The 21,683-nt window shown below is 37.5% G+C and overlaps 1 protein-coding gene across 12 annotated transcripts in view; it reads right to left on the bottom strand.

The window, feature by feature from the left end:
• Positions 1 to 21,683, bottom strand: part of DLGAP1 (DLG associated protein 1) — a 336,066-nt gene that overhangs the window by 41,377 nt on the left and 273,006 nt on the right. For 9 of the 12 annotated variants that reach the window (XM_019665110.1, XM_019665109.1, XM_019665115.1 and 6 more), the window contains 2 exons: positions 20,819 to 21,192; positions 13,902 to 13,993 (listed from right to left, as the gene is read on the bottom strand). In XM_019665110.1, coding sequence (XP_019520655.1) covers positions 13,902 to 13,993; positions 20,819 to 21,192 — 466 coding nt within the window. The remainder of the gene's footprint in view (positions 1 to 13,901; positions 13,994 to 20,818; positions 21,193 to 21,683) is intronic. The other 3 variants (XM_019665111.1, XM_019665112.1, XM_019665121.1) reach the window with 1 other exon arrangement.

The following is a 21,683-nucleotide window of genomic DNA, read 5'->3' as shown; positions in this document are numbered from 1 at the left end:
AACACAAAACTGGAACGTGGAGGAATGGAAGCATACTACTATAAGGTTCTTATATATGAAGTGATATAATTTCACTTGAAGGTAGATAATAATTATATATATATATATATATATATATATATATATATATATATATATATATATCCCCTATAGCAACCACTAAAAACTACAATGAAGAGTTATAGCTAATAAACCAACAAAGGGAATAAAATGAAATCATAAAGCAATAATTAAAAGAAGACAGAAAAGAATGAAAAATAAGACAAAGAAGAGATACAAAAAAACAAATAAATACAAGCTGGTAGATTTAACCCAAGCATAACAACAGTTATGTTAAATATAAATGATCTAAGCATCCCAATTTAAAAAAAGAGTTTGAAATATTAGATTAAAAATCAAGACCCAACTAGATGATGCCTGTAAAAAACACATTTTAAATATAACAACACAAGTAATTTAAAAGTAAAAGAATGAGAAAGGACACATCATACTAACACTAAAGAAAAAAAGCTTGATTGGCTATCTAAACATCAGGCAAGGTAGATTTCAGAACAAAAAATATTACCAGGGAGAAAGACGGATGCTTCATAATAATAAAGGGGTCAATTCATCAAGAGGACACAACAATCTTAAACATTTATACACCTAATAAAAGAGCTTCACAATACTTGAAGCAAAATGGATAAGACTGTAAGGAGAAACAGATAAATTCACAATTATAGTCAGAGCTTTCAACATCACTCTCTCAATAATTAATAGACTATGTAGATAGAAAATTGGAAAAAATATGGGAGAACTGAAGAACTAACTGGACCTAATAGGCATTCATAGAATACTCCACTCAAAAATAGCAGAATACATATTTTTTTCAAGTGTACACAGAATATTAAGCAAAATAGACAATATTTTTAGCAAAAAAACAAATCTCAATGAATTTTAAAGGATTCAAGACATAAAGTATGTTGTCTAACCACAATGAGATTAAATAGAAATAAACAGCTAAAAGATACTTAACAAATCCCAAAATATTGGGGATCCAGATGACCTATGGATTAAAGAAGGAATCAAAGGAGAAATTAGAAAGTACTTTGAACAGGATGCAAATGAAAACACAATAATCAGAATTTGTGGGGTGTAGTTAAATAATATTTAGAGGGATATTTATAGCACTAAACACCAGTAGTATAAAAAAAGTCTCAAATTAATGCTCACCTGACACTTTAAGAAATTAACAATAGAAGAGCAAAATGCAACTTATGATAAATAGAATAAAGGAAATGAAAACGACAATGAAATAGAAAACAGAGTAAACAATAGAGAAATATCAATGAAATCAAAGCTTTTAAATGATTGATAAAATTAATAATCCTCTAGTCAGACTGATGAGGGAAAAAAAAGACACAGATTACCAATATCAGAAATGAGAGAAGTGACATCACTAGGAATTGTATAGGTATCAAGATTATATTAAAAGAATGTTATGAACAAGTTTATATCCAATAATTTGGATAACTTAGATGAAATAGAAAAATTCATTGAAAGACACAAACTACCAAGACTCAAGCAATTAGAAATCAATGACCTGAATAGTCCTATATCTATTAAAGAAATTGAATTTGTAGTTAAAAACTTACCCACAAATTAAATTCCAAATCCAGTTTTATTGGTTAATTCAATTAAATATTTAATGAAAAATTATACCAACTCTATATAAATTCTTCCAGAAAATTGAAGAGAAAAAAGTACCTTCTAACTCTTTCTATGAGGATAACATTACTCTAATTTCAAAGACATTACAAGAAAACTACAGAACAATATCTTTCATAAATATATTTATAAAATTAATATTAACCAAATATTGGTTAATTGGGATCTTTACCTATTGTCAGTCAATGCAAGACAACTGAATATCCACATGCAAAAGAATGAAGTTGTGAGTTGTGATTTAATTGTATTCCTTGTCATGTTGCCTTATGGGGTGAACCTGTTGGATGTGCCATCTGTCAGCATGGGCTGCATGAGTGTATGTGGCTTGGCCACGGGAATGTTACTGGACTACATCCTGGACCGAATCAGCTTGGAATGCCTATCTCTGTTAGCCTTTTATAACCACATTAAGACATTAAAACCTGTGTTGTTCTATAAAATAAAAAAAAAAGAATGAAGTTGGATTCTTACCTTACACCACATACAAATACTGATATATGCTACAACATAGATGAACCTCAAAAACATTGTTATGTGAAAGAAGTCAGACACAAAAAGTCACATGTTGTATGATTCCATTTATAAGAAATATGCAGAATAAGCAATTCCATAAGAGAGATAACAGATTAATGGTTTCTAAGGGCTCAGAGTAAAGGTGAATGGGGAGTGATTGCATAATGTATATGAAATTTCTGTTTAGAGTGATGAAAATATTTTGAAACTAGATGGTGGTGATGGTTGCACAATAGTGTGAATGTACTTAATGCTACTGAATTGCATTCCTAAAATGATTAAAATGGTAAATTTTGTGTTATATGTAGTTTACCATAATTTTTAAAAAGTCAATCAATGCAATCCATCATATCAACAGACTAAAATGAAAACCTTGTGATTTCTCAATAAATGAAAAAAAAAAAAGCATTTAACAAAATCCAACGTTAATTCCTGATCATAATCTTCAACAAACTAGGAACAGAAAGAAACTTCCTTAACTAGAAAAAGGGCATCTACAAAAACCCTATAGATCACCTGGTACTTGTGGTGAGCGACTGAATATTTTCACTCACGGTCAGGAACAAGGCAAGAATGTCAATATTTATGACTTCTATGCAGCATTTTACTGGAAGTTTTAGCCAGTGTAATAAAATAATGAGAAGAATACTTCCAGGAGGAAAGAAGAAATAAATCTGTCTTTATTGGTAGATAGCAAAATAGTCTAGAGAAAATCCTATAGAATCTACAAAAATGCTACTAAAATTAATAGGTGAGTTTAGCAACATTACAGGATAGAAGGTCAATATACAAAAGTTAATGGTATCTTGATGACCTAACAATGGACAATTGGAAATTGATATAAAAAATAAATACCATTTACAATATCAGGAAAATATGAAATACCTACGAATAAAGCTGGCAAAATATGTGCAAGACATTTACACTGTAAATTAGATAATATTGCTGAAAGGATTTAAGGAAGATCTAAGTAAATGGAGAGATATTGTTAAGATATCACATCTCTTGACATTGTGTATATTTCAATGCAACTCAATCAAAATCCATTAGGTCTTTGACAGAAATCAACAAAATTTTTCTAAAACTTGTATGGAAAGGCAAAGGACCTAGAATAGCTTAAAAAAAAAAAAAGCTTTGAAAAAGAAGGAAGTTGAAGGACTTACCCTACCTAATTTCAAACTTATTATAAAGCTACAATAGTCAAGACAGTGTGGTACTACAATGAAAACAGACAATTAGATCAATGAAACAGCACAGAGAATGCAAAAATAGATCCACATATAAAATACATATATTTGAAAAAATGTGCAGTGTCTTCATGTGCAAAAAATAAGCTTTGATCCATACCTTGTACCATATATAAAAATTAACTTGAAATGGGTCATAGACCATAAAATCTAAAACTATAAAAATGCTAGCTGAAAACAGAAAATCTTTGTGACCTTGAATTAGCCAAAGATTTCTTAGATATGATACTAAAAGCTCAACCTATAAAAGAAATATGGCACTTCATTAAAATGATGAATTTCTGCTCTTCAATTCTAAGGAGTAAAAAGACAAGCCACAGAGAGAAAATATTTGCAAATCACGTATTTGATAAAGGACTTATATTCAAAATATAAAGAACGCTCACAATTTAACAGTAATGTAAAAACAGCTTAATTTAAACAGATTTGAATAGATACTTCACTAAAGAAGATATAGGAATAGCAAATAAACTCACAAAAAGATGTTCAATATCATTACATATTAAGGAAATGAGAATTAAAACACACTGAGATAATACCACATATCTATTAGCATTTCTAAAATTAAAAAGACCAAATATTAAAATTGTATTCAATATTCAATACCAAATATTGAAATTAATATGGAGCAACTGGAGCTCTCACACAGTAGGAATAATGTGGAACAATTAGAACTTTCACACAGAGGAAAAGTAAAATGCAAAACCACTTTGGAAAACTCTTTGGCTGTTTATTAAAACAGTGAACATCCATATCCCATAAGACCCAATGATTTTACTCCTAAGTTTTTACCTAAGAGAAATGAAAGCATATGTCAGACTTGTACATGAATGTTCAAAGCAACTTTATTTGTAGTAACTCCAAATTGGAAATGACCTAATTGTTCATCAATAGGTCAATGAACAAACAAATTTGGTATACCCATACATTGGAATACTAATCTACAATAAAAGGTAATATTGCTACATGCAAAACAAGATGAATCTCAAAGTAATTGTGCTGATTGAGTGAAACCAGGCCAAAAAAGAATTACAGTTGCTCTTCAACTTATGTTGGGGTTGTCTTGACAAACCGTCATCAATTTAAAATATTGTAAATCAAAACTGCATTTAGTACACCAAACCTACCGAATATCATAGCTTAGCCTAGACTACTGTAAACATGCTCAGAACACTTACATTGTCTATAGTTGGACAATTATCTTGAGTTTCATCTCAAGAGTAATTGCATTCCTCTTCTCACCAGAAGCAGGAAACACAGATGTGCATTTTGTAGACATGATGGGATGTGAAAACACAAAATACAATATCCAAAAAACACTGACAAGACAGCACACTGTAAAGTATTAGCTGTTTACCCTCATAGAGTGATTGACTAGGAGCAGGCTCACTGCCACTGCCCAGCATCACAAGAGAGTATCTGTTGGACTGCATATCGTTAGTCAGGAAAAGATCAAGATTCAAAATTTGAATTATGGAGGCTGGCCGAGTGGCACGTTGGTTAAAAGTTGGCTTGGGGCGCCAGCTCTGAGCAGCAGGACCCCGGTTCGGATCCCACATGAGGACCAGTGATGCTGCGCCCTCTACAGCAAAGATGGTGAACAACAGCTCAACCTGGAGCTGGGCTGCCGTGAGTGACCGGCAACGGTGAAGGCTGCAGCCCTGCTGCAGTGAGCCGCCATGAGCTACCGTGAGTGGCCGGCAGCCGGCGTGAGCTGCCATGAGCCGCCATGAGTGGCCGTCCAATGGCCAGTGAGCGACTGCCTCACCTGGGAAGAGCGCAATGATGATACCAACATGGGCCAGTGAAGCGACGTCCTCCACAACTAGACTGAAAAACAAAAGGACAGCAACTTGTCTGTCCCCCTTCCCCAATTCCCCAATGCTGTTCCCCTCCCCAATTCCCCAATAAAATCTTAAAAAAAAAAAAAGGGTTGGCTTGGGAGTGTGAGCTCTGAGTAGCAGGGCCGCCAGTTTGGTTCCCACACGGGCCAGTGATGCTGCACCCTCTACAGCTAAGATTGTGAACAACAGCTCAATCTGGAACTGGGCTGCTGTGAGTGGCCGGCGACGGCGTAGGCTGCAGCCCCTGCTGCAGTGGACTGCTGTGAGCTACCATGAGTGGCCAGCAGCTAGCATGAGCGGCCAGCAGTCGGCGAGAGCTTCCGCGAGCTGCCATGAGCCACCGTGAGCAGCTGTTCAATAGCCGGTGACTGACTGCCTCAGCCAGGAAGAGTGCAATGATCATAACAACAACATGGGCCAGTGAAGAGGCGTCCTTAACAACTAGACTGAAGAACTAAAGGACAGCAACTTGTCTGTTCCCCTTCCCCCATTCCCCAACTCTGTTCCCCTCTCCTAATTCCCCAATAAAATCTTTAAACAAGAAAGTCTAGTTTGAAAGCTGTTGAAATACAATTGTTACTTAGAAGAAAAGGGGAGATTCCTGGGAGCCTCTTAGCTTTCTCACCTTAGTAAATAGAAAGGATTGGTTTACTAGATTTGCTAATTATCAGCTTGAAAGACAAGAAGACCTCATGCAAATTCCTAGGGAGCAGTCAAAAAGATGAGAGACAATGGAGACAGGACTTTTGGAGGCTCTGGAATATAAAAATGTGGTGGAGGTGTTTTCCTGGGGAAGGGTTGGCAAGATTTGCCTGCTATGCTTAGGGATCAGTCCTGAATATCTGCAAATATAAGCCCTGTGGATCCTGCTAAATAGTGCCACTAACTGACCTGTGAAACAAAAATTGAGGAAAGATAGCTAATGTTTGATGGAGATGAGTTTCATCATGGGCTTAAGATAAGCAGCCCTGTTTCAAATGCACATGAACTCATTGTCCCTGGCTTGGTGCTGCCACCGCATTTAAACTAGTGACCTTTAGACAGCATTCCTCTGTGCATGGTCCCCACCATGAGGCAGCCCTGGAGAATGGACATCGCACATTGGCTATTAATGGCATTTTGAGAATGGCATGGCTGCCTGCAAGTATACCAGGGTTTGTGATACTCGTTTCCTCTTCTTGAAGCAGATCAGTTACCTAGTGCATTTTACTTTTCACTCATGAGTTACTAACTTTTGTTTTGATTTGGAACACTGAAGAGCACCCTATATTTATAGGTCTATCCTTTAATAGACAAATCAGCCAGGTGGACTTTGCTATGTTAGTTTTGGTTCCTAAACTGTGGTGAATTCAAAAGGTGATAAGGAGTCTCTGGGCTTCTTACAAAGTCTTTTAATCTTCCTCTTTTGTACTATCTGTTTCTTTGTCTGGCTCTATTTTCTTTCTTTCTCTCACTTTTTGTTAGGTTACTGTTGAGGATCCGTCTGTTTATTTGGGGAAGGAAGAGATGGTTTGTATTGGCCATTCAATGTGAACAACAGTCTCAGCTTTATCACTAGATAATTTTTTTAAAATCCCCCAGCTGTTATGAGGTAATTTCACCTGCCCAATCTTGCTTTTTAAGATCCTATCTAAATGAATCACTACCAGCAAAATTATAAAAAGAATTACAATTAGAGACAGAAGATACAAAAAATCCCTGCCTGTTTGAGAAACGATTTCTTTTGGAGAGGTTGAAATAATCATTAACATCAATTTAAATGCTTATTTACTTTACAGAGGTTAACTATAAAGTGACCTTTGAGGAAGGGTATGTTTTGGAAATTAAGCTCCCAAACTGGGTCTGCCAGCCCTTTTGAGGATGAATTTTAAATAAATTACTCAGTTTACTGAGGAACTGCCCATCCTACAAACTTCAATAATTTATTAAATGTCCAACTTTTTAATAACATGATAAAAGTGGCTCATTTGAAGTTTTGGGCTTGCTACTAGGTATAGCCAAATAATGCAATATTTCATATCCCTTTTGCTGGGCAAGTGTCAGGTGTCAATTTGGTAAGAGAATAGTTGACTGCTGCAAAAACCTTTGAAGTAAAATTAGAAACTGAGGTGATTTTCTCTTATTTTAAAAACAAAGATGGTATAATTGCTTTCTTGAGATTTCAATCTTTAGAGAAATTCTATCTGAGTACATAGTAGTAGGATAGGGAACACTTATACAATGCTTCAACTGTGTCAGGTTTTCTAAAGTTTTACATGTATAAAACAACACCCCTCCCCAGGACAAAGTTTTGAGGTTAACATTATTATCTAACCTCCTGCTTTTTTAAATTAGTAAACTTTATTTTTTTAGAGCAGTTTTAGGTTTACAGCAAAATTGAGCAGAAAGTACAGCAATTTCCCAAATACCCTCTTCTCCCCACCCCCATTAGCAATGTCTCCGCAAGAGTGGTACATTTGTCACAATTGATGACAACTGTCACATAGTACCATCCAAAGTTCATAGTTTACATTAGATTTCACTCTTGGTGTGTACATTCTATAGATTTTTATAGAGATATAATGACATATTCACCACTGTAATATTATACAGAACAGTTTCACTGCCTGAAAATCCACTGTGTTTTGCCTATTTATCCCCTTTTCTCTCAATCCTTGAGAATTACTTTTTTCCTGTTTCCATAATTTTCCCTTTTCCAGAATGTCATATAGTTGGAATCATATAGTATGTACCCTTTTCAGATTGGCTTGTTTCACTTAGTAATAAGCATTTAATTTTCCTCCATGTCTGTTTGTGACTTGATAGCTTTTTTCTTTTTTAATGCTGAATAATATTCCATTGCCTGGATGTTTCACAGTTTATTTATCCATTCACCTACTGATGGACATCTTGGTTGCTTCTGAGTTTGGGAGATTATGACTAAAGCTGTTATAAACACCTGTGTATACATTTTAAAAATATGTATTTTATTGGGGAGTTGGGGAAGGGGCACACTGTGTTTTTCCAGGACCCATCAGCTCCAAGCCAAGTTGTTGTCCTTCAATCTTAGTTGTGAAGGGCGCAAGCTCAGCTCCAAGTCCAGTCACTGCTTTCAATCTAGTTGTGAGGGACACAGCCCACCATCCCATGCAGGAGCCAAACCAGCAACCTTGTTATTAAGAGCACATGCTCTCACCAGCTCAGCAGCAGCTCAGCTCAGGAACAGTTCACTGGCCCATGTGGGAATCGAACCGGCAACCCTGTGGCTCAGAGCTTGCCCTCTAACAAACAGCCACCCAGCCAGCCCCTGTGTGTAGGTTTTTTCATGGACATTAAGTTTTCAGTTCCTCTGGGTAAATACCAAGGAGTGCAATTGCTGGATCATATGGTAAGAGTATTTTTAGTTTTGAAAGAAACCACAAAACTGTCTTTGAAAGTGGCTGTACCATTTTTCATTTCTACCAGTAATGAATGAGAGTTAATGCTGCCCCACATCCTCACCAGCATTTGGTGGTATCAGTGTTTTGGACTTCGGACATTCTAATCAGTGGGTAATGGTATCCCATTGTTGCTTTAATTTGCAATTCCCTAATGACATACAATGTGGACCATCATTTCATATGCTTACTTGCCATCTGTATGTCTTCTTTAATGAGGTGTCTGTTAAGTTCTTTTCCTAATTTTTAATCAGGTTGCTCATTTTCTTATTGTTGAGTTTTAAGAGCTCTTTGTAACAGTCTTTTATTAGATGTGTCTTCTGCAAATATTTTCTCTCAGTGTGGGGTTTGTATTCTTATTCTCTTGACATTGTCTTTGGCAGAGACATTTTTAATTTTAATAAAGTCCAGCTTATCCATTATTTCTTCCATGGATCATGACTTTGGCATTGTATGTAACGTCATCCTGATATCTAAGGTTATCAAGATGTACTCCTATGTTTTCTTCTAAAAGTTTTATAGTTTCGTGTTTTACATTTAGACCTATAATCCATTTTGAGTTGATTTTTGTGAAGGGTGTAAGGTCTGTGTAAGGATTCTTTTTTCTTCATGTAGATGTCCAGTTTTTCCAGTACCATTGTTGAAAAACCTCTCTTTTCTCCATTGTATTACCTTTGCTTTTTTGTCAAAGATCAGTTGACTATATTCATGGGGGTCTATTTCTGGGTCTTCTATTCTGCTCCATTGATCTATTTGTCTCCATTTGTCTCGTATTTGTCTATTCTTTCACCAATACCACACAGCATTTTATTTTATTTTATTTTATTTTATTGGGGAACAGCCATGGTCACTGGTTACACATTGCTTTCATGCTGCAATGACATAGTTGACTCTCTTAGTGAGGGCACAGCTCACAGTGGCCCATGCGGGGATCGAACCCAGCAACCTTGGTGTTATCAGCACCATGCTCTAACCAACTGAACTAACAGGTCACCCAATACCACACAGTCTTGATTACTAAAGCTTTATAGTTAAATGTTGAAGTTGTGTCAGTGTGACTTTTTCTTCTCCATCATTATTGTGTTAGCTTTATTGTCTTTTGCCTTTCCATATAAATCTTAGAATCAGTCTGTTAATACCAATGGAATAACTTGCCAGGATTTTGATTGGGCTTGAATTGAATCTATAGATCAAATTGAGACGACCTGACACCTTGGCAACGTTGAGCATTCCTATTCATAAAAATGAAATATTTCTCCATTTATTTAGTTTTTCTTTGATATCTTTCATCAGAATTTTGTGGTTTTCTTCTGTAGCTACTATACATAGTTTATTAGATTTATAACCAAGTATTTCAATTAAGGGGGTACTAGTAATATAAATAGTAATGTGTTTTTAATTCCAAATTCCACTTGCTTATTGCTGGTATATAGGAAAGTGATTAACTTTTGTATATTAACCTTATATCCTGCAACCTTGCTATAATTACTTATTAGTTACAAGAGTATTTTTGTTAATTCTTTCAAATCATCTCATAGATGATCATGTCATTCAAGAACAAAGGGTTTTATTTTTTCCCTTCCAATCTGTATGCCTATTATTTCATTTTCCTGACTTATTGCATTAACTAGGACTTCGAGTACAATATTGAAACACAATACTGAGAGGAAACATCCTTGCTTTGTTCCTGATCTTAGCAGGAAAGCTTCAAGTTTTACACCATTAAGTATGCTTCATTCAATGCTATAAATTTTCTGCTAAGAACTATTTTTACTGCATCCCACAAATTTTGACAAGTTGTGGATTTTCATTTTCATTTAGTTCAAAATATTTTAAAATTTCAATTGAGATTTCTTCTTTGACCCATGTGTCATTTGTCTTAGAATTTCCATCCCTTTGCTTACATCATCCATCTGTTCTTGCATGCTGTATGCTTTTTCCATTAAAGCCCTTAGCATATTTACCATAATTTAAAAAAATTCCTGGTCTGATAATTTCAATAATTCCTATCATATATGACTGATGCTTATGCAGTCACTTCAAACTGTGTTGTTTACCTTTTAGTAAGCCTTGTAAATTATTGTTAAAAAGTAGACATGATGTCCTGGGTAAAAGAAACTGTGATGAATAGGCCTTCAGTAATGTGGAGGTGATGTGAAAGGGGGATGGGAAGCAGGCTGGTTGATTGGGTCTCAGTCTTTTGTTGAGACTGTGCTCCTGGACTCTAAACTTCAACAGTGCTTCTCAGTTTCTCCTCTCCTCATGTGGGACAGAATGGCTAGAGGGGCTGGGGCTGGGTATTTCCTTTCCCTCAGGTAGGATACAACACTAGCAGGTTAGGCTCTGGTAAAGGAGTGTCTCTTGAGAGTGGACCTGTTGAGAACAAAATGCTCTGGTATATTTTAAAACGGTTCCTTTCCCCCTCTTTCTGCTGAAAACACAAGGGGATTTTTCTCTGATATTCGCTGTAAGGAACTGGTAGAGCACCTGGAGGTAAAGCTCACAAAAGTGTGGAGCCCACCCCTATAACTGGGTCCCCTGGAAGCTTTTGACTCTCAGATTTGTCCACACTGAGCCACCAGCAATTTGTCAGTTACAGTTTAGGTTTTCCTGCCCTGGTACCGGTTCCCACAGAGGGTTCTGCTTGTGGGTTCATACTCCAGTAAGTTGTGACTCTCTGTATCTGTCTGTCTCCCACTTTGGGGGTCAGTGATTTGCCCTCACTTCTCTAACTGATTTAAGAAGGGTTATTGATTTTTCAGTCTGTTTGGCTTTTTATTTGTTGTTAGGGACAGAGTGGTAACTTCTAAGCTCTTTACATGTTGGACCAGAATCTGCCTATTATCTCCTTTTCACATATAAGGACACCAAGGCACAAAGAAATTTAGTAATTTGATCAAGGCCCCCCCAGCTACTCTGTGGCACAGCCAGGATTTGAATTTAGGTGTTCTGGCTCAAGAGTTCATGCTCTTAACCACTACACCATTGAGTAAAACAAGTGAGGAAAGAAATAATGTTTTCTTATCATGAAATCTTTCATGTCTCCAAAGTTTACATTTTCAAAAAAATTTCTAAAACAATAAAAAGAACATGTGCCAGAAGGGTTGACTTGAAAATAATGATTACTAATTCTTAAAGTAAATATAATAAGTAAACATTTTAGAGTAAAAGAAAAAAAAAACTCCTAAATCTACCATTTTTACAGATTACATTTCAGTCCTTGTCCATCTTCATGAATATTATACATGGTTATTATGTGTTCAACTCTTTTGCTTAACATCATATCATGGGAATTTGCTCATGTTTCCGTATCTTCTTTACAAATTACATTTAATAGTTGTATAATATCCTACCTTGGTGATGGATGTGCTATAATTTACAAAAGCATTCTTTTGTTGTTTGACATTTGATAATTAATATTTTTCTTTTACAATAATAGATAATGTTCCACAATTGTTTCCCTCCTATTGAGTGATTTCATTCAGGATAGTCCCATAAATGTGATTACTGGGTCAATGGGTATGGATAGATATATAACTGTTGCTAAGATTTGTCATGCAACTTAGGTTTAAAAGCAGTGTCTAAATAAATAAATAAATAAATAAATAAATAAATAAATAAATAAATAAATAAATAAATAAAAGCAGTGTCAATACCAGGAGGCTCTAAATAGGCCCCTTTCATGAACTGATGCTTGACTTCTTTTCAGATTTTCAGTTTATGTCACAGGTAACCTTGCAGATAGAAGACATTCCATAAATATATATTGGATGGATAGATGGATGGATGGATGGATGGATGGATGGATGGATGGATGGATGGATGACATCTAGCTGATTTCCTAATTAACACACAGAAAGTTAGTGGCTGAGTTGAGATTATGTCCTGTTATATAATGTAGAGCTTTTTCTCCTACCATAACTGTAGTTTTTACTTCATTCACCAACATTTACTGTATGCTTAGTATGTACAAAGCATAGTTCTGGAAGCTAGGGGTAGTAGTATCAATAAAACGTAGTTCCACACATCATGGACCTCACAGTTTGATTGAGAAACTGACATATCTCTCCGAATCAAGATCTCATTTATAAAATAAATGTACTGATCTCAGAAATCCCTTCCAGCTCCTGGATTCTGTGATCTTTGGGGCCTCTAAATTTCCCACTTCTAGACACTATGACTCTAGAGTAAGTGTATTTTAAAGAGTAGTCGAAAGGAACTGGTGATTCAGGGTAATGCTAGGGAATCTTCTCTTTTTCCTTCTCCTCATTCATTCATTCATTCATTCATTCATTCATTCATTCATTTTTCATCACTCATTGAGTGCATACTAAAAACCACACATTATTAAGTTCCAGGAAAACAAATAGGAATAAGGTAAGTCCTCTTCTCTTAAAAAATCTAGAGTGCGGGCCGGCCGAGTGGCACGATGGCTAGGAACTGGCTTGGGATGCCAGAGGGCCCCGGTTCGGATCCCACATATGAGGGCCAGTGACACTGCCCTCCACAGCTAAGATGCTGAACAACAGCTCAACCTGGAGCTGAGCTGTCGTGAGTCGCCTACAACGGCGTAGGCTGCAGCCCCTGTGGCAGTGGGTTGCCATGGGCTACCGTGTGTAGCCAGCAGCCAGCGTGAGCGGCCAGCAGCCGCAGTGAGCGGCCGTCCAGAAGCCGGCAACTGATCTGCCTCGCCCAGGAAGAGTGCAATGATGGTGCCAACTTGGGCCAGTGAAACAACGTCCTGCACAACTAGACTGAAGAACAAAACGACAGCAACTTGTCTGTTCCCCTTCCCCCAATACACCAGCACTGTTCCCATCCCCCCAATTCCCCAATAAAATTCTTTAAAAAAAAAAAAATCTAGAGTGCAACATAGGAAGGTTTTTTGAAGAGGGATAGTTTTGCAACACAACAGTCCTATACACAGTGTTTATGTGTATGTAAATGTGATATGCTTATTCTATTAATATTATTCTCGATAAAACTTAAACTGGGTGGTCTCTATTATTAAAGTAGAGGGGGGAATCAGCTAATATTGTTTCAAGCTTACCCAGTAAATGTTCCCAAAAGTTAATGGAAAGTATCATTGAATCTTGTCAGTTTATCATGGGGGAAAATACTTGCACCATACTTGCCAACATCAAGACGAAAGAGGACGAATGGATTGGACTCACCACTTCTCTTCTTCTACTTGCACTCCTACGGACTGGAACTTACTGGGTGCTTTATTTTCTCCTGTTTTGTCAGCATCTTCAGCATCATCCACCTAAAGAAATAATTGAATAAACAGAGAGGCTTTATTTTAGTCATTTCACTTGAAAAACAAATATCACATGTCATTAGAAACACCTGTACTGCTACTGGAATGTTTTGTAATTTGTAACCTTTTTCTTCAATATTTGTATTTGAGGAGAGCCATCCCTATACACACACTTTGACTCTGCTGATCTTAGTAAAATGTAATTTTGGTTAAAAAGTGTCTAATAAGTGCCTATGATTCCTCCATAGATCTGTGAGTGTGTACTTACCTGTGTGCACTATATTAGAAGGGAGTGCTTCATGAAAATATGTTCTTGGCAGTTTTGAATTTGCAGATAATAAAATACAAAAGAAAGAAGAAAATGAATTTATTGTAGTTAGAGTTATCGATATTGGGACATTTAGGTGTTTACCTTAAGTTAAATTACAGAGTATCTTCATTTTTTTCCCCTTAAACTAAGGAATTGGTTTTGAATATTACTCCATAGTTTCTAAATAGCTATGTATATATTACAGCTCATATAGAAAGTGTGTCCATATTAACTGAGAGTCTATGTAATAGATTAGGTCTAAACAAAATTTGAAATAAATTTTATGATTATTTAGAGCAAATAGGGTTTTTTTCCCATGTATTTAATAAATTATTTTTCTAAATTAAGAGCAATTCAATATATTATATAAAATTTAGAATATAGGAATATATAATGTAAAGTACCCCAAGAATCACTGTCAATCCTTTGGTGCATATTTGACCATCTTTTAATATATATATATATATATATATATATATATATATATAATATGTTATACATAAAGATGATTATTAGTACTAAATTTATACAGATAAGATTATACTATATATATTTTTCTGCAATTTGTTTTATTCATTAACATTGCTATCTTTTGTACATATTACCATGTTAGTAAGGATAGCTCTAACTCAATTATGTTTTTTGCTACATAAATATTTCTTCTGGGGCCGGCCGAGTGGCTCAGTTGGTTAAGAGTTAGCTTAAGAGTGCAGGCTCTGAGCAACAGGGCCACTGGTTAGATTCCCACATGGGCCAGTGACGCTGCGCCCAAGCTGAGCTGCCGCTGAGCTGCCAACATGTGGCAGGATGGCTCAGAGCACATGGTGAGAACATGTGCTCCTAACAACAAGACTGCCTGTTTGATGGTGGTCTACAACCGCCTGCAACTAAGACTGAACTTGGCACTTTGAGTTGAGCTGCCACCCGGATGGCTCCGCGGATTGAGCGCGTGCTCTTAACAGCAAGGCTGCAGCATTCGACTCTCGCATGGATTGGTGGCTATGCCCACCCACAACTAAGACTGAACTCGGCACCTTGAGCTGAGCTGCTGCCAGGATGGCTCAGCAGATAGAGTGTGCACTCTTAAAAACAAGGCTGCCGCGTTCGACTCCCGCATGTGATGGTGGCTGCGTCCACCCACAACTAAGATTGTAACACGGCACCTTGAGCTTAGAGGCCATGAGCTGCTGATGGGCAGCCAGATGTCAACTGATGCCTTCCACAACTAATACTGAAGAACAACAACTTAGCTGGTCCCCCTCCCCAATTCCCCAACATTGTTCCCCTTCCCCAATTCCCCAATTAAAAAAAAATAAAAATATGGGCCGGCCGAGTGGCGCATTGGTTAAGAGTTGGCTTGGGACGCCAACTCTGAGCAGCAGGGACCCGGTTCGGATCCCACATGAGGGCCAGTGACACTGCACCCTCTACAGCTAAGATGGTGAACAACAGGTCGACCTGGAGCTGGGGTTCCATGGGTCGCCGGCGACGGCCTAGGCTGCAGTGAAGGTGGAACTGCAGTGGGCTGCTGTAAAGCTACCGTGAGTGGCTGGCAGCCAGCGTGAGCTGCCAAGAGCCGCTGTGAGTGGCTGTTCAGTGGCCAGCGACTGATCTGCCTCACCAGGGAAGAGTGCAATGATAATACCAACATGGGCCCATGAAGTGACGTCCTCCACAACTAGACTGAAGAGCAAAAGGACAGCAACTTGTCTGTTCCCCTTCCCCAATTTCCCAACGCTGTTCCCCTCCACCAACCCCCCACTAAAATCTTTAAAAAATAATAAAAACATAAAAAAATAAAAAAATGTTTTTAATGACTATACAAGCAACATGGGCATCAGTGTAATTTTCTCTTTGTTGCTATTATGTGTAGCATTATAATGACTATTTCATGTATCTTTGGAACAATTATGCAAATGTTGATTGGGAAAAATCCTTAGAAGTAGAAATGTTAGATGGAAGGTACTGAGCATGTTCAGCTGTAAAAGATATTGCCAAATTGTTCTTCAAACTATCATCCTGCCATAATCGGTGTGTATGGGAGTATCCATTTCCCTGCACCCTCACCAATGCTAAACATTGGCAAACTTTTAAATTTTTGTTAATATCACAGGTGAAAAATATTTATTGGCCTCTTGTACTTCTATCTGTAAATTGCTTATTCATATCCTTTTCTAGTTTTTTTGTGTTTTTATCTATTAAGTTGTGTTTTATTTTCTAATTTATGGGATTTCTTTATATCTTATGACCTGTAAATAACCCTTTCTTGGTTATATATAGAATAAATATTTTTTTCCAGATTATCATTTGTCTTTTAAATTTTATCCTTCATTGCAGAGAATCTTAAATTACTGTGTAGTAAAATCTAGCTTTTATGGTTTAAAAAGGATTTCTTTACCTAGAGTATGTTTTTTAGAGTTCTCTTACATTTACTTTTATCGATCATTTTTTAATGTTTAATTCTTAAATCTACTATCATGAAATGTTTTTGTGTAAGATATAAAATAGAGCTCTAACTTTTTTTTACCCACATGGATTCCCAGTTGATCTGGCTCTTTTTATTAACTAATTAATCTTTTTCATTTGAGATGGCAAGTTAATCTTGTACCATTCCCATATACGAGGTCTGACAATTAAGTTCACAAACTTGTTGCAACAATGTTGCTAACCTTTTTTGATATCAGAGGGATTATTCATTATGAATTTGTACCAACTGGACAAACAGTTAACCAAGCTTACTATTTGGAAGTGCTGAAAAGGCTGCATGAAAAAGTTAGATGACCTGAACTTTTTGCCAACAAATCATGGCTCTCTTACATCACGACAATGCACCAGCTCACACAGCACTGTTTGTGAGGAAGTTTTCAACCAGTAAACAAATAACTGTATTGGAACACCCTCCCTACTCACCTGACCTGGCCCCCAGTGACTTCTTTCTTTACCTGAAGATAAAGGAAATAGTGACAGGAAGACATTTTGATAGCATTCAGGACATCAACGGTAATACACCGACAGCTCTGATAGCCATTCCAGAAAAAGAGTTCCAAAATTGCTTTGAAGGCCCTGGCATCAGTGCATAGCTTCCCAAGGGGTGTACTTCGAAGGTGACCATAGTGAGATTCAGTAATGAGGTATGTAGCACTTTTTCTAGGATGAGTTTGTGAACTTAATTGTCATACCGTTGTATTTAGGCCTGTTTTTGGTCTAATGATCTACTGGTCTTATTGCTTCACTCTCTCTTTTCTTAATATAATTTCATAATAAATCTTGATATTTTCTATGGCAAATCTTCTCCTGTAAATTTTTTTTTCTTTAATAGGTTTTTATTGGGGAATTGGGGAAGGAGAACAGCCAAGTTGTTGTCCTTCAATCTTAGTTGTGGAGGGCACAGCTAGCTCACTCCAAGTCCAGTCGCCATCTGGCCACTTGTAGGCATCTGGCGGCTGCTCAGCTCAAGGTGCAGTTTTCAATCTTAGTTGCTGGTGGGTGTAGCCCACCATCCCATGTGGGAGTCGAACCAGCAACCTTGTTGTTAGGAACAAGTGCTCTCACCAGCTGAGCCATCCTGCCACCTATTGGCAGCTCAGTGGCAGCTCAGCTCGGGCGCAGCTCACTTGCCCATGTGGGAATCGAACCAGTGACCCCATTGCTCAGCGATCGAGTTCTTAACCAACTGAGCCACTCAGTTGGCCCAATACTTCTTCTTCTTTTTTTTTTTTTTACCTAATTTAAAAAACTCCAAAAGTCTCTAGGTTACTTTGAGTATTAACTTCAACTATATAAACTTGTTTTTAGATAGGTGTTATATATTTTTTGCAAAGGTTAATCCTATTGTTTTACAGTTTTTGTTACTGTTGTGAATGGGCTCTCTTTGCTCCATCATATATTCTTTTTATTAATAATATATTAAAAGTTATTGATGTCTATGTATTTATACTGTATTCTTTTACTTTACTGAATTCTAATAGTTTTCAGTGGTTTCCATTAGATTTTTCTCTATGAACATGCATATTACCTGCAAATAAAAGCAATTTTGCTCTTCCTTTGGAAAAAAAAGAGATATTTTAGTTCACATCTATGTATGTATACTAAGCACTGTTCTAAGTGTTTTATTCATTTAATCTTTTCATCAGTCTATGAGGTTAGTGGTATCACTATCCCCATTTTATATATGATATTACAGAGGATAAGGAAAGTGAAACTCAGAGAGGTTGAATAACTTGCTGAAAGTCTCAGAGTAAATGGAAGAGCCAGAATTTCAACAAAGGCAATTTGGCTTCACAGTTCATGCTCTTAACCATTATGTAAATCTACAAATTATTTTCCAGCATAAGGAAATTTATATGAATACTAGATTGAACAGTTAATGAAGTTGACAAAATGTAATGCTTCATACACAATTATTTACCATGTATTCACTTACATTTTGAGATTTTTCCCTTTGTATTTTTTTGAAAGGTAGATATTTTTATTTCACTAACACAAAAGTTTCCATTTTAAACATTTAAAAATGTACAGTTTAGGGCTGGCCAAGTAGCTCAGTTGGTTAAGAGCTCGCTCAAGAGTGCAAGCTCTGAGAAACAGGGTCACCGGTTTGATACCTGGCCTGAGCTGAGCTGCTGCTGAGCTGCCAACAGGTGGCAGGATGGCTCAGCTAAAAAACAAAAACAAAAACAAAACAAAACAAAAAAACAAAACAAAACAGAACAAAAATATACAGTTTTGTGGCATTAAGTACATTCACATTGTTGTGCTGCTGTCACCACCATCCATCTCCAGAACTTTTTCATCATCCCAAATTGAAACTCTGTATCTCCATAGGAAGCTGGAGTTAGTAAACTCAATCCTCAAAATAATCCTATGAGGGATAAAGGAGGAAACAGACTCAGGAAGATTAAGTAATTTGCCTAGGACAACACAGAGGACCAATTGACCTCTGCTCTTCCCCACTCATCCAAATCCTTTGGGCTACAGGAGTGGAATTAGCTTCTAGGGAGATGTGGAGGATGGGGGGGTAGAGGTTGGCTTTGGGCCCATGCCTCCTGCTGTGTCATCTGGTCCCAAGTACCAGGGCTACAAGTTCTTTTAGGAAACCGCACAACTTGTGTTTTGGTAACCTGCAGGTTATAAAAAGTTTTGACTCATTACTACCAGAGAAAGTTTTATTACCCTTTAAAAGTGGACTTGCTGAATGGACTGAAAATACATCATTGTTGTGAAAATGTACCCCATGCCTGGCTGTTAGATATGCTTTAGCATTGGTCCAGTGGGGATGGATTTATTGGATACCACGTCAGAAAATTATTATTCCAAGGGCACTTGCAAAATGATACTGCACATCAAAAATGAGGGAAAAGAATGACTCTTCTCCTTTGACAGAGGGAAATTTCTAGCAGGGTAAGCCAGGCTGAACAGATGTGAAGAACAAGAATCAGTTTGATCTTATCTTTGAGGAGGAGAAGACAGTGAACTGAACTGAGAAATTATCTACCATTTTTATGAGATGCGTGATTAAATAGCCAACAATTATGCTGAAACCGCTGTGCATTCTATCCTAATGATGCAATGCTGTGAGTTACTGCTTTCCACACCATCAGGCTCTTTGGTCTTGCTCTGTTTCCCTCCCACATCTATGAGGAGTGATCACATTTTTGTTCTCATATGGTTACTCAAGAGTGTTGAATGTACTGTAACACAACCCAATAACCCAGGTTATTCTTGGATGTGCAGTCTTTTGTTGAGAATCAAAATGTGCATTAGAAATTGAGGGCACTTTGTGTTCGACTGTTTAATCATCCTACACTTTGAGTCACACATTCAACTTAGAGAACAAAAATAATAGCTGCTCATAATAACGATAGACAAAATGCCTTCATCATTTTTTCATCATATTTAACAATGTAGGGAGTCCAGAGCTAATAATTGAAAATCTGGTCCTAGGGCCGGCCGAGTGGCGCAATGGTTAAGAGCTGGCTTGGGATGCCAGAGGGCCCCGGTTCGGATCCCACATATGAGGGCCAGTGACACTGCCCTCCACAGCTAAGATGCTGAACAACAGCTCAACCTGGAGCTGGGCTGCTGTGAGTCACCGGCGACGGCGTAGGCTGCAGCCCCTGTGGCAGTGGGTTGCCATGGGCTACCGTATGTAGCCAGCAGCCAGCGTGAGCGGCCAGCAGCCGCAGTGAGCAGCTGTCCAGAAGTCGGCGACTGATCTGCTTCACCCAGGAAGAGTGCAATGATGGTGCCAACTTAGGCCAGTGAAGCAACGTCCTCCACAACTAGACTGAAGAACAAAAGGACAGCAACTTGTCTGTTCCCCTTTCCCCAATTCCCCAGCACTGTTCCCATCCTCCCAATTCCCCAATAAAAATCTTAAAAAAAAAAAAAGAAAGAAAAAGAAAATCTGGTCCTAGACATAGCTGTACCATCCAAAATGGCAAGATAGCGAATCTTCTGGGGAAAAAAACATGTTACATTTCTTAGTTTGAGGTTCCTATTTCAAAGGACAGAAAGGCTGTTACCTGTATCCCGATAGACAGGCATCGATTTTTCTTAAAGTGATCCTTCTTTCTGTTCTCTGTAGTGATGGTGGCTATGGTGGTCGTGGTGGTCACGGTGGCAGGGTTGTTGCCCATGTGTTGACTTGCAGGGCCATGGATCTGGGCATTTGCAGCTTCGATGGCGGCTGTCAGAGCCTTCATACTGTCCAGGCTCTCCGTGGAGTTGCTCAGTCCAGACTGGCTGATAATATCTCCTCGCTGGCCCTGTCCATCCATGTAGGCATCCTGGGCAGACTCTGTGCTACTCTGGGCTGTGATAGAAATGAAAGGTTTCGTGGTAGTTCTGGGTGGGACTGGAGGTGGTGTCTTCTTATATGTTGTAATGCAAGATGACACTGGAAGACAGTGAAAACAAAGACACTGTGATTTCTGCATGAGTTTTAATTTCTGGTATTGTAACTGACATCCATTGGAAATTAGGGCACATGAAAGACATTTAACATGAACACAAGTCCATTGACATAATAAGTGGACTGCTTAGGCCCTTAGGGGCCTCCATGAGGTGATACCCCCACAAAATTAAGGGAAAAGACTGGAAAACACCAAACTCTAAGATGGAAAAATAAACATTGAAAAAAGAAGAAGGAAAGCAAAGAGGTGGTGAGCATGTACAATCCTAATAACAGTTTGAGGTGCCTGGGTCGGGTTGGGCTGCACAGCATGCTGCGGTAGCTTCCTGCAATTCCCTGTTATCAACACCCAGCTTCTCTTTCTCTCTCCCTTGCTTCCTTTTTTCTTTCTTTCTTTCTTTCTTTCTTTCTTTCTTTCTTTCTTTCTTTCTTTCTTTCTTTCTTTCTTTCTTTCTTTCTTTCTTTCTTTCTTTCTT

Source organism: Hipposideros armiger, unplaced genomic scaffold (assembly GCF_001890085.2).
Source record: "Hipposideros armiger isolate ML-2016 unplaced genomic scaffold, ASM189008v1 scaffold_433, whole genome shotgun sequence".
Lineage (NCBI taxonomy): Eukaryota > Metazoa > Chordata > Mammalia > Chiroptera > Hipposideridae > Hipposideros > Hipposideros armiger.
Note: the sequence above shows the minus strand (reverse complement) of the source record. Positions and strands in the feature narration are given on the sequence as shown.